The sequence below is a fragment of the Pelobates fuscus genome, chromosome 2 (genome assembly GCF_036172605.1).
Source record: "Pelobates fuscus isolate aPelFus1 chromosome 2, aPelFus1.pri, whole genome shotgun sequence".
Classification (NCBI taxonomy): Eukaryota; Metazoa; Chordata; class Amphibia; order Anura; family Pelobatidae; genus Pelobates; species Pelobates fuscus.
In genome coordinates, this window is record NC_086318.1 from 198,655,384 (window position 1) to 198,673,128 (window position 17,745).

At 38.4% G+C, this 17,745-nt stretch overlaps 1 protein-coding gene across 1 annotated transcript in view; it reads left to right on the plus strand.

Annotated features, from left to right (window-relative positions):
* The window catches only part of IYD (iodotyrosine deiodinase), a 56,509-nt gene extending 48,779 nt beyond the window's left edge, over positions 1-7,730 (plus strand). Inside the window, exons 4-5 of the mRNA XM_063443081.1 lie at positions 2,569-2,725; positions 7,341-7,730. Of these exons, the coding sequence (XP_063299151.1) occupies positions 2,569-2,725; positions 7,341-7,523 (340 nt within the window). The 3' untranslated portion in view covers positions 7,524-7,730. The remainder of the gene's footprint in view (positions 1-2,568; positions 2,726-7,340) is intronic.
* The last annotated feature ends 10,015 nt before the right edge of the window (positions 7,731-17,745 follow it).

Sequence of the window (17,745 nt, forward strand, 5' to 3'; positions counted from 1 at the left end):
TTTAGTTTTGCAATTTGTAAAAACATTCAATAAATTAGCAAAATTAGCTAAATCCACCATTCATAATGAGCTAAAAACGATTTTTAATAATTCAAATTAAAGTTCCCATGATGTTGGCACATTAAATAATAAAATATGCAGATTTTTAGACCCTGAGCCCTGCCTGCTTCCCTGAAAGGCAAAGCCAAGAGTGCAATGTGTTGGATCTTACCTTCTGCAACACTGTACTACATGTGGAACTAGAGATACAGTTTACCTGTCAGTGGCTACTTGTTTGTTTGCTTGCCATGGTAACCAGGTTGCTATGGCAGCATGTGCACTCTCCATTTTCCTGTAATAGGTATGGTATCCAATTAGGCCTTGCTAATGGTGAACTAGTAGGTTTAAAGCCCTCTATGTTCAACTACAACCCCCAAAATAAACTGTCAGGGTCTGCTGTTTAACATAGTCTCCCACAGCAGTGCAATGACCTGGGAAGCCTGAAGAAAAAAAAAACACCACCAGGATATTCTGTGTGGAAGAAAATACCTTTTTATGGCTTAAAATTACACTATAGTCACCAAAACAACTTTAGCGTAATGAAACAGTTATAGTGCATCGACCATGCACCTGCAGTCTTATTGCTCAATTCTCTGCTATTTAGGAGTTAAATCACATTTGGGTCTTTTTTTATACAGTTCTAGCCACACCTCATCTGGCTGTGAATCACACAGCCTGCATGAAAACAAAATGGTTTCACTTTTAATTAGCCCGTAATTTATTTTTAAAAGTTTATCTCCTGCTTTGTAAATTGAACTTTAATTACATACAGGAGACTCCTGCAGGGTCTAGAAAACTATTAACAGAGCAGGAGAAAGACATTTTAAATTAAAAATAATTTACAATAAAGGAAGTATAAACATATGATGACTCTTTACAGGAAGTGTTTAGGAAGCCTGTGCAAGTCACATGCATGGAGGTCTACCTAGGGCTGCTTAAACAAAGGGATTTAACTCCTAAATGGCAGTGAATTAAGTAGTAAGACTGCAGAGACATGATCTATGCAACAAAACGGTTTCATTTGGCTAAAGTGATTTTGGTGACTATAGTATCCCTTTAACATTTGTAGAGAAGGAGCTGTGATGTCCCAATTAGGCTATGTTTAACGTGAGCCTGCAGTGAGTGTGTGTGTCTGTAAGTGTGTGTCAAAAATCAAAAGAAAATAACACACACAAAGTCACTAGACATTTTTTTTCCCCAGATGGTTTCACCAAAATAAACCAGGTATTCAAGAGCAAAAGTCATTGTCATGTAGCTCATGGAACAGCTCAGCTAGGGGAGTGGGCCTTGACAGAGCCAGGAGGTAGGCATAAGAGTTAGGGGAAGTTGAGTGACAGCTAGTAAGCTGGGGGTGGAGTTATGATAGGAGTTAGGGATGTGCATGGGACAAAAATTTGGTTTGACACGTCCAAAATTCGGGACTTCTGCAATTCGGGACTTCGGTTTGGTATCTCAGAAATTCGGGACATCGGTAATTCAGAAATTCAGCACTTCAGGACTTCGGCATTTCTCTAAGCCTAACCCTACCCCTATCTCTACCCCTACCCCTAACCCTACCCCAACCCTACTCCTAACATAACCCCTAACTCTACCTGTAACCCTAGCCATAACCCTAACCTTACTATAGTTATGGGTGGGGTTAGGGGTAGGATTAGGGTTGGGGCTAGGGGTTAGGTTACGGTTAGATTCCTGTCATCATTCCCTTAATTTTCCCTCCCTCTCCTATTTTTCCACTTTTCAGAAATCCGAAGCACTTCAGCACTTCCGAAATTAGGCACTTCCGAAATCCGGACATTCGGAAGCATCCGAATGTCTGAATTGCCGAAATTCATCCGAATTTAAATTCGGACCGAAACAAATTGCACATGTCTAATGGGAGTATTTATACTGGCCATTTTATGAAGTGGCCATCTTAAGTAAACCTAAACTTACCTTTTAGTTGTCCTTCCCACCCTCCCGAATTTGGATAGGTTTGTCCCGTTTTCTTCACAGCAGCGGGGAATTGCCAGGATAAATCGGGGGGTAGATGGAGGAGGAAGTTGGCATCCTTAGGTTTAGTGTGAATTAGGCAGTGTTATACTTGGTTGGTAGGTTCAAGCCTGTCGGTGGCTCCGAACCTGGGGGTGTAGTTGTATCCTGGTACCACCCTACAATTTAATCTGGTGGAAATGTGGTCCTGTTGGACGGCCAGTTCCTGTGTTAATATGTTAATTAGATTGTTATTTATTATTATTGTGGGGTCATTGCCAGGGGTATGTTATGTATATGGGGGATGTTGGCTTTAATATTATTTTTTGGCAATTACCCTATTTGTTATACCTTAATTAATTAATTAATTAATTAGTAATTAATAAAGCTATGGACTAATATTAGGTTAGCGCATATGCCGGTAAATCCGACTGTGTGCGTGTCATGTTCATTTTCTTATGTTTATGTTCTGGCACAGCACCAACTTAAAATTGTAGCTAAAGACTTTTCAGAAACTTGTATTATGTAACATATATCACTAATTTTTGTTTCGTTTTTCAGAACCAACTGGGTGAAAGAATATTTAGATACTGCACCCTTTCTAATACTTATCTTCAAACAAGTATATGGGTTGCATTCAGACAATAGGAAGAAGACTCATTATTACAATGAGATCAGTGTTTCTATTGCATGCGGCATTCTCTTGGCAGCCATTCAGGTAAGCCATTTCATTATGCAAACTCTTCTGAAATAAATACACACAGGGTTCTTCACTAAATTGAACATTTAAAGATAATTTAAAGTGAATTTCAAAATTAAGGTCAGAGTAGCCAAACTAAAAAAATAGCTGACTTAGAGAATGTTTCCAATTTGGCTATTTTGACCTTGAATTTGAAATTCAAATTGAATTCTCACTTATAAACTCTGGGATCTACTAATCAATGAATAATTCTATTTAATGGTTCTGTAGACAAAACGGAAGGTCGCGTGGTCTCTAAATGTTTCCAGAGCCCCTACAATAGCATTAATTTTTAAAAACACACTGTGTATCTTTTATATTACATAATTTTAGGCTAGGATTTGTGTATTTGGTTGATTTTAGGGCAAGCATTAGGTTTTAAGTAGGGTAAGTATTAATAAAGTGTAGTGATTAAAGTGTTAGGTTAATGTAGGCTAATGGTCTCCAACTCAGTCCTCATGGACCACCAACAGTCCAGGATTTATGTATTTCCCTGTTTTATTCCAATGGAGATACTGACAACACCTGGACTGTTGGTGGTCCATGAGGACTGGGTTGGAGGCCACTGGTGTGCAGATTATTGGTTAGTGCTAGGTTGAGGTTACCAGTTAATGTAGTGTTGGGTTAATGGTTTGTGATAATGTGTTCTAGTATAGTGTAGAGGTTAATGTTGTTTAATGCTGGGCAGCAATGGGATACTAAAGTGAGAAAAACAACTTAAATCTCTCCCATACACTTTAAATACACCATATATCATAAAGATACATGGTGTATTCAAAGTAAAATATAAAGATTGACTAACTTTTTCTCAGTACTAGGGCAGCTTTGTGGGTTTCTCTTTGTGTAACACCTGGAGCATCCTCTGCTCCTCCCAAAGTCCTCTTTGATTTGCAGGGCAAATCTTGTCAGTAACATCTGCATGCTGGCTTCGTTGGATCAGAGCATGCCATGTGGTTGCTATGAGAGCAGAACAGATGGACTTCCTGTGGAAGGTGTTTACTGCTCTCCCTTGTCAGTCAAGCCATTGACTGACAGATGGGAGAAAAAAAATATTTTTAAATAGTTTTTTTATCCTAGCATAGACGTTTGCTAGTAAAACTACTACCACAAGGTATAGATATAATTTTATGCCCAATCTAATGAGCATACATTGTTTAAAGAGCATTTAAAGAGGCAGCAGCTGCCATTCTGTAGAGTATTTCCCATTAAAAACATAGAAGACCGGAGGCGGAGCCGACTTCCTGTGTGAATGGCGGTGTCTCACTAGAGCTCTCTGGGAAAAGGCAAACCGCAAGCTCACATCAGCGGTAATACCCTCTAACCTCACGCCAAAATACCCCCACAGCACCGGGGATGCACGAGCTACCAGCAGCAATGGACGGGGAAGGAAGTCCAAGCAGAACACCAATGTCGCCCCTATCTTCCGCAGCAGCAGGCCCGAACCCGCACACCACGCGCTGGGAGCAATCTTGGCTCAGATTTAAACTCTGAGCTCAGCGACTCCAGCTGCTGAACGGAGCACTCTTACCTCACTAATTCCACCCTGAGGGAGGCCTTCACTAGCCTTCTCCCTGACATACCTCAAGCAGAACTCCTCATGGACCAGACTCATAGGGCCTTGCGCGCCCCATCGGCAGACCCAACTCGCCCCCGCGATGTCATCATATGCCTCTACTACTTTCACACGAAAGAGGCCCTCATGCGGGCGGCACGGAACATGTGTTCTATCAAGACCCTGCCCCCCCTACCCTCCGCAAATGGCGGGAGTTTAGACCCCTCAGCCAAGCCCATTTAAATTGATGGTGCAGAGAGACAACCGTACCTTCATGCTGTTCCGACTTGTGGAGGCCAGACAATTTGCTAAACAGCTGGGCCTTCCAGATCCACACCTCATTCGGTCACAAAACCCTCAAGTCGGCATGCCTCGGCCCAGACCATGGGAACCCTTGCCCTCCCGTGCCAGGAGACCCCCCAGGCACAACAGCGCTAGAGACCGTCAGGAAAGCTCCACGCCACCGAAACTGAGAGCAGTCACCTTTTGCCAAACGCAAGTATAAGATTTCACCCCCATCGAAACCCATACTCTCTGGGAGCCTACTCACACAAACCAGGGAACCCCGGCAGCAAAGTTCTATCCCCCACTCACCAGTGACATTAGATGAGCAAGCGGCCTACCCCTGGGCCCCAAACAATCCCTAGACCATGTATACTATGCAGTATATTGTCTCATGCCAACCCACCAATCCACAATCACTCATTCACCCACCCACACTCAGTCACCCACCCACACTCAGTCACCCGCCCACACTCACTAACCCACACTTGCAATTACTCACTCAGTCACCTGCCCATACTCACAATCACACTCACAATCAGTCACCTGCCCACACTCACAATCACACTCAAAATCACTCACTCAGTCACCTGCCCACACTCAGTCACTCACTAACCCACAATCACTCTCACTCACTCACTAACACACACTCAGTCACCCGCCCACACTCACAATCACTCACTCACCAACCCACACTCAGCCACTAACCCACACTCAGTCACCCGCCCACACTCGGTCACCCGCCCACACTCACAATCACTCACTCACCCACCAACCCACAGTCAGTCACTAACCCACACTCGGTCAATTTTATAGCTTTTATTTTTAATTGGGTTAGATGGACCCATGTAAAAAGCATGTGTTGTGTATGTTCAGTGGTGCAGCCTAGTTATACTTTTACTGTTCTTGGCTGCAGCACTAAATCTATTAAGTAAATGCCAGGTAGGGATATGGCAGTTCATACCAAGAATTACAGGCTCTGACAACAAAGGTTGAGTCCTGTTGTTTAAGTTGTTTCTAGTGGCTTCTTTGATGTTGGGTTTTCGGAGCAGGTTAGAACCAACATCAACATGAAATGCTGTTTTTACTGTTTATAGGGAGTGTTGGAGTTATATGCCTAATTAAATGGAAAATGAATGCACAGTATCTCAGAAAAACATAGCGATAGTTTTTAAAATATCGAAACCCCTCAGATATAAATGTTTACTTTCTTTTGTGGTTCAGTGAGAGGTAAGAGTGTCAGAACCATACAACACGTCATTAACACATTCACCACCAAGTGGTTTACCAAAAAACTTCCCCTGAACCCAAAATTTTGGGTGATGTGTAAATGTATTTTTCGTTTCAGTATGTATAAATGACACATGATTTGATGAAAACAAAATTTAAATTTTGGTTAAACAGAAAAACTTTAAAAAAACAATATACAAAATTCTGAAGTTACATATAAGAAAATAGTGTTGTAAATAAATAATATTTCTGAATTTGTAACTGACATTTTTCCACACATGATTTATAATCCTCATCTTACATGTACTCGTACTCATATATACAAAATTATGTCCCATGTATATTGTATACATGGGGCATATTGCAAATATTTTGCCTATTTGCATACACAGACATACTCACTAACACATACAGACAAATACACACGCAAACATACTGATGCAAAGAGACACATACATATCAGTCTCTATGTGTGCATGTCTGGCATTGTGTATCTGTGCATGTGCCTGAAAAATATATATATCTGTCAATAAATGTTCTTGTATGTGTGTGTATGCACATATGTGTGTATGTGCATTAACAAATATGATAGTTGAGCAAGTTGTATAAAAAAGAAAAAAACAATTTTGCAACGGCAGCTTCAACACTCACGTAGTAAATGTAAATTAGTTTAGGTGTATAAGTGGTGTGCTTATATTTACTTACCCTATATGTATAGTATATTTAATTGCCTTGTGCGACTGCCAGATTATATGGAAAACAAAGAATAAAAATACAATAGTATAATACTATTTAAACACTCCCTAGCAACAGTCTATACATTATAAGTCGGAACCATTTACATATGTTGTAACATGATGATGGCTCAGATCTTGTGCACTTCTTTGCCTTTAAGGTGGCACACCACATAAAAGACAACTTTTTCTTTTGTTTGTTTGTGTATGTGTATCCATGAGTGTGCTTAGAATATATATTTTTGTGTGTATGTCTGTGAGCATGTGAATCTGTGTGTCTTGGAGTGTATTTGTTTCTGTGTGGGAGTTGATTGTGGTTTATTGTGTGCATGTGGGGTCTGCTTGTGGTCTTGAGAACTGTGTAGTGTATTTTGACAATGCTGTGAGTTGCGCATGACTATGTGTGTAGGGAGGGGCTGACAGAGTGTAGATTGGACTGATTGTGCAGGATAACTGTAGGAGTGTGAATGTGTGTGAGGAAGCTTAATGTACTCACTCCATAACCATTATTCTAACAGTTTTATATCCCCATCCCTTACTTAACCCCGTATAACCCCCGTTTCCTTGTCCATCCCCCTTTGTTCAACCTTTCTATTTACATTTGTGCTGCAATGTTTACAATGTTTCTTATGCCCCAATTTTATGTCTGGCCCCCATATAGCAAGATAATACTTACATGTGCCATGCTTGCTGCTGCAACGGTTGCTCTCCTCACGTGCACTGGGTGTTTCTATTCTTCTGCTGACCTGACTTTCCAAGAATATTTTTCATAATATATTTTTCAATTTTTTTTTAGAATGTGGGATTGGTGACTGTAACCACAACTCCACTTAACTGCGGCCCTCGTCTCAGAGTACTACTTGAACGTCCTGTCAATGAAAAATTGCTTATGCTGCTTCCTGTAGGTTATCCAAGTAAAGATGCAACGGTACCGGACTTGAAAAGGAAACCACTTGAAGATATTATGGTTGTTGTTTAAGAGTACCTATAGTAACAGATTGTTACAGAAAAAAGAGAATGATGCATAACCAACACTATGTCCTAAGAATTAATTCATTACCTTGTTGTACTTTATAAATTGAAGACCTATGGCTTCAGCTACATAATTTTTATACATACTATCTATAAAAATAACTGTTCTGAAAATTAAAAGAAATGCATGGTTAATAAACATCGCTAGTGTTTATATAGTAGATTGTTTCTGTGCCTATGTAGAGTGCAGCTCCTTTGTTTAACATCCCTTATAATCACTCGATAATCACAAAATATATTATAGCATCATCCTAAGCAACATAACTACTATAGATAAGTGTAGTAGTCTTGGTGCAAAAAGGATGCAGTCTTTTGTAAAACCATTTAGGAGGGTGTTGAAAAAAACTTGGTCTCTCCCTGCCACCCATTAAATGGCCACCTCTTCAACTACCTTGACAATGTGAAAAAATACACTGATCAGCTGAGACAGGTAGAAAGTGGTGTAGCAAGTAAAACCAGCGTCTTATGGGAGGCAGTGTTTGAAAGAGAAGTGGGTGAGAGTGTAATAGGGATCTCAAGGAATAATGAGCTGCAAATTCTGCATCCAATGTTGTGTCTGTGTATGTATGTATTAGTAAAAAAAATATTTTTAACCCCAGAATGGCAGTCAGATCTTTCCCACACATATTTTAAAAAATGTATAGAATTTATGTACTTAAAAACCTTTTTGGGTTGGTCTTGATCTCTTTGTCTTTCACTTTCTTATTTTCTAGTTTAGCCAATTTAATCACATTTTTACAGGCATTAATGGCTTCCTTGTATCTTATATAGGATTCCTCTGATTTGTCTGATTTAAATGCTTCAAATTCCCTTTGTCATATTTTTAATTTCTTGGCTTACCTTCCCAGTAAGCCATATTTATTTGTAAGGACCTAACCAGTTCAAGGCAAAGTTAAGATTCTATTTTTATAGTTTTGTAGCAGAATTATAATTAAATTAGAATCCAGGGTAGATAGTTCTGATGGTTCGAATAAAATGGGTGTTACTTTTATAGGGCACAATAGTTTTGGAAAATACATTAGTTTTAAGGTGGCCACTTTCTCCAACAGAGATATAGGCAAGGCCAACCGAGAGAACAGATCCAAAAGGTGAATCTAAGAGGAGAAATTTTGTAATAATAAAGTTATCTATGGATTTAGATAAGTACATATGTACTTACATAGAAACATAGAAACATAGAATGTGACGGCAGATAAGAACCATTCGGCCCATCTAGTCTGCCCAGTTTTCTAAATACTTTCATTAGTCCCTGGCCTTATCTTATAGTTAAGATAGCCTTATGCCTATCCCACGCATGCTTAAACTCCTTTACTGTGTTAACCTCTACCACTTCAGCTGGAAGGCTATTCCATGCATCCACTACCCTCTCAGTAAAGTAATACTTCCTGATATTATTTTTAAACCTTTGTCCTTCTAATTTTAGACTATGTCCTCTGGTTGTGGTAGTTTTTCTTCTTTTAAATATAGTCTCCTCTTTTACTGTATTGATTCCCTTTATGTATTTAAATGTTTCTATCATAGTCTTTCCACCAAGCTATACATATTAAGATCCTTTAACCTTTCCTGGTAAGTTTTATCCTGCAATCCATGAACCAGTTTAGTAGCCCTTCTTTGAACTCTCTCTAAGGTATCAATATCCTTCTGAAGATATGGTCTCCAGTACTGTGTACAGTACTCCAAGTGAGGTCTCACCAGTGTTCTGTACAATGGCATGAGCACTTCCCTCTTTCTACTGCTAATACCTCTCCCTATACAACCAAGCATTCTGCTAGCATTTCCTGCTGCTCTATTACATTGTCTGCTTACCTTTAAGTCCTCAGAAATAATCACCCCTAAATCCCTTTCCTCAGATGTTGAGGTTAGGACTCTATCAAATATTCTGTACTCTGCCCTTGGGTTTTTACGTCCAAGATGCATTATCTTGCACTTATCCACATTAAATGTCAGTTGCCACAACTCTGACCATTTTTCTAGTTTACCTAAATCATTTGCCATTTGGCTTATCCCTCCTGGAACATCAACCCTGTTACATATCTTAGTATCATCCGCAAAAAGACACACCTTACCATCAAGACCTTCTGCAATATCACTAATAAAAATATTAAAGAGAATGGGTCCAAGTACAGATCCCTGAGGTACCCCACTGGTGACAAGCCCAAGCTTCGAATATACTCCATTGACTACAACCCTCTGTTGCCTGTCACTCAGCCACTGCCTTACCCATTCAACAATATTGGAATCCAAACTCAAAGATTGCAGTTTATTGATAAGCCTTCTATGTGCAACAGTGTCAAAAGCCTTACTGAAATCTATGTAAGCAATGTCTACTGCACCACCCTGATCTATAATTTTAGTTACCCAATCAAAAAAATCAATAAGATTAGTTTGGCATGATCTCCCTGAAGTAAACCCATGTTGTCTCTGATCTTGAAATCCATGTGTTTTTAGATGTTCAACAATCCTGTCCTTTAACATGGTTTCCATCACTTTCCCCACTACTGAAGTAAGGCTTACTGGCCTATAGTTGCCCGACTCCTCCCTATTACCTTTCTTGTGAATGGGCACAACATTCGCTAACTTCCAATCTTCTGGGACTACTCCTGTTAACAATGATTGGTTAAATAAATCTGTTATTGGTTTTGCTAGTACACCACTAAGCTCTTTTAATAGCTTTGGGTGTATTCCATCAGGTCCCATTGACTTATTTGTCTTTACTTTTGACAGTTGAAATAGAACCTCTTCCTCTGTAAACTCACGTGTAATAAAGGACTAATTTATCCTTTTTTTTAACAGAGGTCCCTTTCCTTCATTTTCAGCTGTAAATACCGAACAAAAATATTCATTGAGGCAGTCAGCTAGACCTTTATCCTCATCTACATACCTTCCTTCTTTTGTTTTTAATCTAACTAATCCTTGTTTTACTTTTCTTTTCTCATTTATGTATCTAAAAAAAGTTTTGTCCCCCTTTTTTACTGACTGTGCTATTTTCTCTTCTGTGTGTGATTTGGAAGCTCTTGTAACTTGCTTAGCCTCTTTCTGCCTAATCTTATAGGTCATTCTGTCTTCCTCATTCTGGTTTTTTTTATAATTACTAAATGCTAACTTTTTGTTTTTTACTATTTTGGCCACATCTGCGGAGTACCACAGTGGTTTCTTGAATTTTTTACTTTTACTGACAAGCCTAATGCAATTTTCTGTTGCCTTCAGTAGTGCAGCTTTTAAATAATCCCATTTATTTTGGACTCCATTTAAGTTGCTCCAGTCTGATAATGACTCCTTTACACATATTCTAATTTTAGAAAAGTCTGTTTTTCTAAAGTCTAAAACTTTTGTTTTTGTGTGGTGTGACTCAGTCACTGTTCTTATATTAAACCAAACTGACTGATGATCACTGGATCCTAAACTTTCACCTACAGTAATATCTGATACCAAATCTCCATTTGTTAACACTAAATCTAGTATGGCCTCTTTACGAGTTGGCTCCTCAACGACTTGTTTTAGAGACAATCCCAGTAGGGAGTTTAGAATTTGTGTGCTTCTGGCACAAGTAGCTATTTTTGTTTTCCAATTCACATCAGGAAGATTAAAGTCACCCATGGTGATAACTTCCCCCTTCATTGTCATTTTAGCTATTTCTTCAACTAGTAGATTATCTAACTCTTCAATTTGTCCTGGGGGCCTATAAATCACACCTACACTAACTACTGTGTGATTACCAAATTCTAACGTAACCCAAATGGACTCTATGTTCGTCTCACTAACCTTTATTTGGCTAGATTTTATGCTAGCAGTGTTTGACCCATGCAGTGTTTGACCCATTGAAAGATATATGTAGGTAGTAAAAAGGGCACTCTGAAAGGACATTAGTAAAGGGCTTTCAACTCTAAATTAATAGAATAAACAGAAATGTATGTAAAATTATGAAAAACCTATAGGAGAGGTGTGATACATGTTTTCTGTTTTAGTATTTTTGTTGTTTTTTTGCTGTTGTTTCTGTTCATTTTATTTTTATTTATTTATTTTCTCCAGTTTTCTTGTGTCTGTCCTAACTTCTCTGTGTCTCTTTATTTGTGTATTAACCATCTTTTTTCTTTCTTTATCTTTGTCTTTTCTTAATTATGTACATTTGGTTTCTGAATGAAACAAACAGCCCTTCGTCCCCATCCACTTGTTTCCTACACATTATCAATGTCATTTTTTGCTTTTCGTCCTCTATTTTCTGCTTTTTTCATAGTGTCTATCCCACACCTCACCTCTCTCTGTGTTAGGTACTTGTGATGAGTTGGAGATTAAGGTGGCAGTGGAGGCATGGAATTGTGTCTAAGCAGTAGGTGTCAGCTGATCACAAAAAGGTTGAAAAATGCATCTCTATGAGGAAAGTTCAGTGTCTCCTTGCAGAGAGTGGATACACTAAATGTCCGTGCTGCACTGTCACAGGAAGCACCTCTAGTAGCCATATCAGGAGTGGCCACTGGATATGTCCCTAGGCTGTAATGTAAACACTGCCTTTTCTCTGAAAAAACAGTGTTTACTGCAAAAGGCCTACAAGGACTGACTTTACTCACCAGAACAATTACAATAAGCTGCAGTTGTTCGGATGACTATAGTGTCCCTTTAACCCCTTAAGGACCAAACTTCTGGAATAAAAGGGAATCATGACATGTCACACGTCATGTGTCCTTAAGGGGTTAACTCCTTAACGACCGATGACAGTTCAGGACCGTCATCAGAAACATCCCCTTGAGGACTGATGATGGTCCTGAACCGTCATAATTACTCACTCGATCGCAATTTCTCCCGTGCTGGTGATCGGCGTTGCTCGCATCTGGGGGGACTGCCTGACAGCCCAGACAGTCCTCCCTTGGCAAATTAGGCCCCCGCAGGCCATGTGATTGCTCTAACAGAGCGGTCACATGGCCGCAATAGGTGTCCAAGTATCTCCCTGCTGTTGGAAATGAAATAATATAAATAAAAATGTTGGTAAAAATGTTAGTAAATAACAAAAATATATCATATATGTATATATATATGAGATATATACATATATTATGTCTATATATAATATGTATATATATCTTTTATATATAATGTCATAATAAGAGTATTTTTATATTAATATATACATATATTAATATAAAAATACACGTCTAATTAAATTACACATGCATCTATAATATATATAAGCACTAAATATGTTAAATATATATTATTATAAAATATAAATAATAAGTAAATACAAATAAATAAAAAATGTTAAACATAATTTCAAAAAAATTAAAAGAATTATATTTATATATATGTAATTTTATTCTAACCTTATTTTGATATTCCTATATATATTTATATCAAAATACACTTAGAATAAAATTATATGAAATATATATAATCATGTACATAATTACATAAATAATTGCATAAATATACACATAGACTTCAAATATTTAAATATGTGTATATATATTTAGATTCTACGTGCATATTTATGTAATTTTTTTTTACATAATTCATAAATTTTATTGATTGCAATTTGAGGGACCTGCCTGACAACCCAGGCCGAAAGTCAAGATAATTTAATTTGCTAGCACTGTATTTAACCCTGTAACTTTCCATGACACCCTAAAACCTGTACATGGGGGGGGGGGTACTGTTTTACTCAGGAGACTTTGCTGAACACAAATATTAGTGTTTCAAAACAGTAAAACATATCACAGCGATGATATTGTCAGTGAAAGTGAAGTTTTTTGCATTTTTCACACACAAAAAGCTGTTTCACTGATGATATCATTGTTGTGATACGTTTTACTGTTTTGAAACACCAATATTTGCATTCAACAAAGTCTCCCGAGTATAACAGTAGCCCCCCATGTACAGGTTTTATAGTGTTTTTATAAGTCTTGATTTTCTAATTTTTCAATTTGCCAGATTGGTTATGTTGTCTTTTAGACCATATGGTAGCCCAGAAATGAGAATTGCCCCCATGATGGCATACCATTTGCAAAAGAAGACAACCCGAGGTATTGCAAATGGGGTATATTCAGTCTTTTTTAGTAGCCACTTGGCCACAAACACTGGCCAAGTTAGCATTTATAATTGTTTTTTGCATTTTTAACACACAAACAAATATAAATGCTAGATTTGGCCAGTGTTTGTTACTAAGTGGCTACTAAAAAAGACTGGACATACCCAATATTGAATACCCTGGGTTGTCTACTTTAAAAACATATGTACATGTGAGGTGTGATTCAGAGATTCATGACAGATAACAGTGTTACAATGTCACTATTGATACATTTTTAAAATATATATTTTGAAAATGTCCTACTTGAACTTAAAGCCCTATAACTTGAAAAAAAAGCATGTAAACACTGGGTGTTTCTAAACTCGGGACAACATTTTTAATCTATTTTGCAGTTTTTTTCCATTAGCTTTTGTAGATGAGTAAAAGATTTTTCAAGTAAAAGTAAAAAAACATGTTTTTTTTTTTTACATTTGTCACAATATATATATATATATATATATATATATATATATATATATATATATTTGTTATAGTAAATAGTAAATTATATGACATGATACAAACAAAGGTATGTAAAGAAAGCCCTTCTTGTCCTGAAGAAAATAATATATAATTTGTATTGGAACAATAAATGAGAGAGAAAATTACAGCTAAACACAAACACCATAAAAGTGTTAAAACAGCCCTGGTCTTTAACATAAAACATGGCCAAAACAGTCCGGTCCTTACGGGGTTAAATGTTATTTGAATATTTTTTTTCTGTAGCATTGCTAGTAAATGTTTTTCCCTGTAGATGTCACTTTGCCTTTAAACTTGACTATCCAAATTAATAAACCTCTGGGAAGAATCTGGGGCTTATTGACTAAACACATGATGGGTTGTGCCCTCTAAATCTAATTTTCTCTATTATAAAGCTTAATACAATCGATTTGGAATATTAAAATATTGGCTTAAGGTGCCTCAGTATGACCATTTGTAAAAAAAAAAAAAAAAAATATTATATCATTTATTTTATACAGAAAGCTAAAAAATGACATAAACATATCTTTGCATGTTTTAAGCATTGGCACGCCAAATCAAGAACTGCAGTTTAACAGAGGTTTTAGGTATGTGGAAATATTTTTTTAAAAATGTACTTCTTCAAGGGACTAGAGCAGTGGCCCAATCTACTTGTCTATCATGATAATGTACTTGTCATCACACAAAATAATTTTGGCTCAAGGTACCTGCCTAGAGCCCTGGACATTGACAATGGCTATTCGAAACATCAAATGTTTGTGAATTAAATCCAAATGCATGAACTGAGAAAAAAAAAACTGACCTGGAAAAACTCAACTCAATTATAGGTTACAACCTTTTGTCTCTGTTTTTCCTTATGATTTTAAGAATTTAGAGTTTAGTGAATAACCCTCACTGTATTCTAGCCAACCCCCATAGTGTGTGTTTTGTGACTTTGTGTGGAGGCTCTGCGTGTTGTGCCTCCATAGTGTATGTGTTGTGCTTTTGGCTGCAGGCTGTGTAATGTTTGTTTAGTGTACCTGCTTTGTGAAATGTGTGTGATGTTTCTGGTTGTGTATACTGTGTGTAATGCTTACTAGATCTGTGCTTGCTCTGTTTAGTAATATTTGCTGGCTGTGTAATGCTTGTGTATAATGCATTTGTGTGTATGTGTTACGGTCAGGGCCGTACTGGGAATTAAAAGCAGCCCTGGAAAAAAATATTTACCAGCCCCATAATGCGTCGCGCCAGCATAGTGTGCAGATACAGAGTTAGAAAAGAGAACTTAAAATTAAAAATTATTACTCCAACGTAAAAAAAAAAGCACTCATAAGCTTCAAAATAAACAAAAGTGCTGATTTATTTTAAGCAGACGTGCATGTAATCAATGTTTCAGTCCAACTACCTTGACATATTAAGGAGAGCTTGGTAATGGGACTGAAATGGTGAATGTATGTAGGGCACAAATGTAAAAATTGACGTTATCTTGTTTATTTTGAAGTTCTGTGGGTGCGCTCTTCACTTTAAATATGTTATTGTGCTGGAGTATGCACCTAGCAACAAGACTCGGCCAATATCTGCTCATACATATGGTACATATTAATGACATTTCTCTGTGTATTATGCATATATAAATGTACATTAATATATGTGTAAATATAAAAGGCATAATTTTATATGTATATATATATATATATATATATATATATGTATGTATGTATACAGGGAGTGCAGAATTATTAGGCAAATTAGTATTTTGACCACATCATCCTCTTTATGCATGTTGTCTTACTCCAAGCTGTATAGGCTCGAAAGCCTACTACCAATTAAGCATATTAGGTGATGTGCATCTCTGTAATGAGAAGGGGTGTGGTCTAATGACATCAACACCCTATATCAGGTGTGCATAATTATTAGGCAACTTCCTTTCCTTTGGCAAAATGGGTCAAAAGAAGGACTTGACAGGCTCAGAAAAGTCAAAAATAGTGAGATACCTTGCAGAGGGATGCAGCACTCTTAAAATTGCAAAGCTTCTGAAGCGTGATCATCGAACAATCAAGCGTTTCATTCAAAATAGTCAACAGGGTCGCAAGAAGCGTGTGGAAAAACCAAGGTGCAAAATAACTGCCCATGAACTGAGAAAAGTCAAGCATGCAGCTGCCAAGATGCCACTTGCCACCAGTTTGGCCATATTTCAGAGCTGCAACATCACTGGAGTGCCCAAAAGCACAAGGTGTGCAATACTCAGAGACATGGCCAAGGTAAGAAAGGCTGAAAGACGACCACCACTGAACAAGACACACAAGCTGAAACGTCAAGACTGGGCCAGGAAATATCTCAAGACTGATTTTTCTAAGGTTTTATGGACTGATGAAATGAGAGTGAGTCTTGATGGGCCAGATGGATGGGCCCGTGGCTGGATTGGTAAAGGGCAGAGAGCTCCAGTCCGACTCAGATGCCAGCAAGGTGGAGGTGGAGTACTGGTTTGGGCTGGTATCATCAAAGATGAGCTTGTGGGGCCTTTTCGGGTTGAGGATGGAGTCAAGCTCAACTCCCAGTCCTACTGCCAGTTTCTGGAAGACACCTTCTTCAAGCAGTGGTACAGGAAGAAGTCTGCATCCTTCAAGAAAAACATGATTTTCATGCAGGACAATGCTCCATCACACGCGTCCAAGTACTCCACAGCGTGGCTGGCAAGAAAGGGTATAAAAGAAGAAAATCTAATGACATGGCCTCCTTGTTCACCTGATCTGAACCCCATTGAGAACCTGTGGTCAGGGCCGGTGCAAGGATTTTTGGGTACATAGGCGAAGATGTATTTTTCTGCCCCCCCCCCCAAATAACATCTTCACCTATGTGCCTCTTAACCAGCCCCTCTCCCCGTCCATTATTGGTCCCCTCCCTTCCCTATCCCTTAGTGTTCTTCTGACAGTCACACACACTCAATGACAAACACACAGACTCACTGATCTGACACACACTCATTCATTGACACACACACACTGATTGACACTCAATGACAGACACACTGATAGTCAGACACAGACTCAATGACAAAGATACTCTCACTGATTTGACAGACACTCACACACACTGAGAGACACACACATACACTGACACCCTCATACACTCACATGCAATACTTATACAATCACTCACAGACACACACACTCATATAATCACTCACAGACACACACACTCACACACATACACTCACACACACTCACTCACAGACACACATACACTCACTCACGCACACACTCACAGTCACTCACAGACAGTCACTCAGACACACATACAGTCACTCACAGACACACACATACACTCACTCACACAGATACACACATACACACTCACTCACAGACACACATACACACTCACAGACACACATACACTCACACACAGTCACTCACTGACACACAGACACTCACACACTCACTCACAGACACTCACACACACACACACACACACACTCACTCACTGACACTCACACACACTCACTCACACACACTCACTCTCACACACACACTCACAGACACTCACTCACACACAGTCACTCACTGACACACAGACACTCACACACATACACATCACATACACTCACTAATTATTTTAATAAACATTTTCCACCCAGCCTCCCTACCTGGAGAGC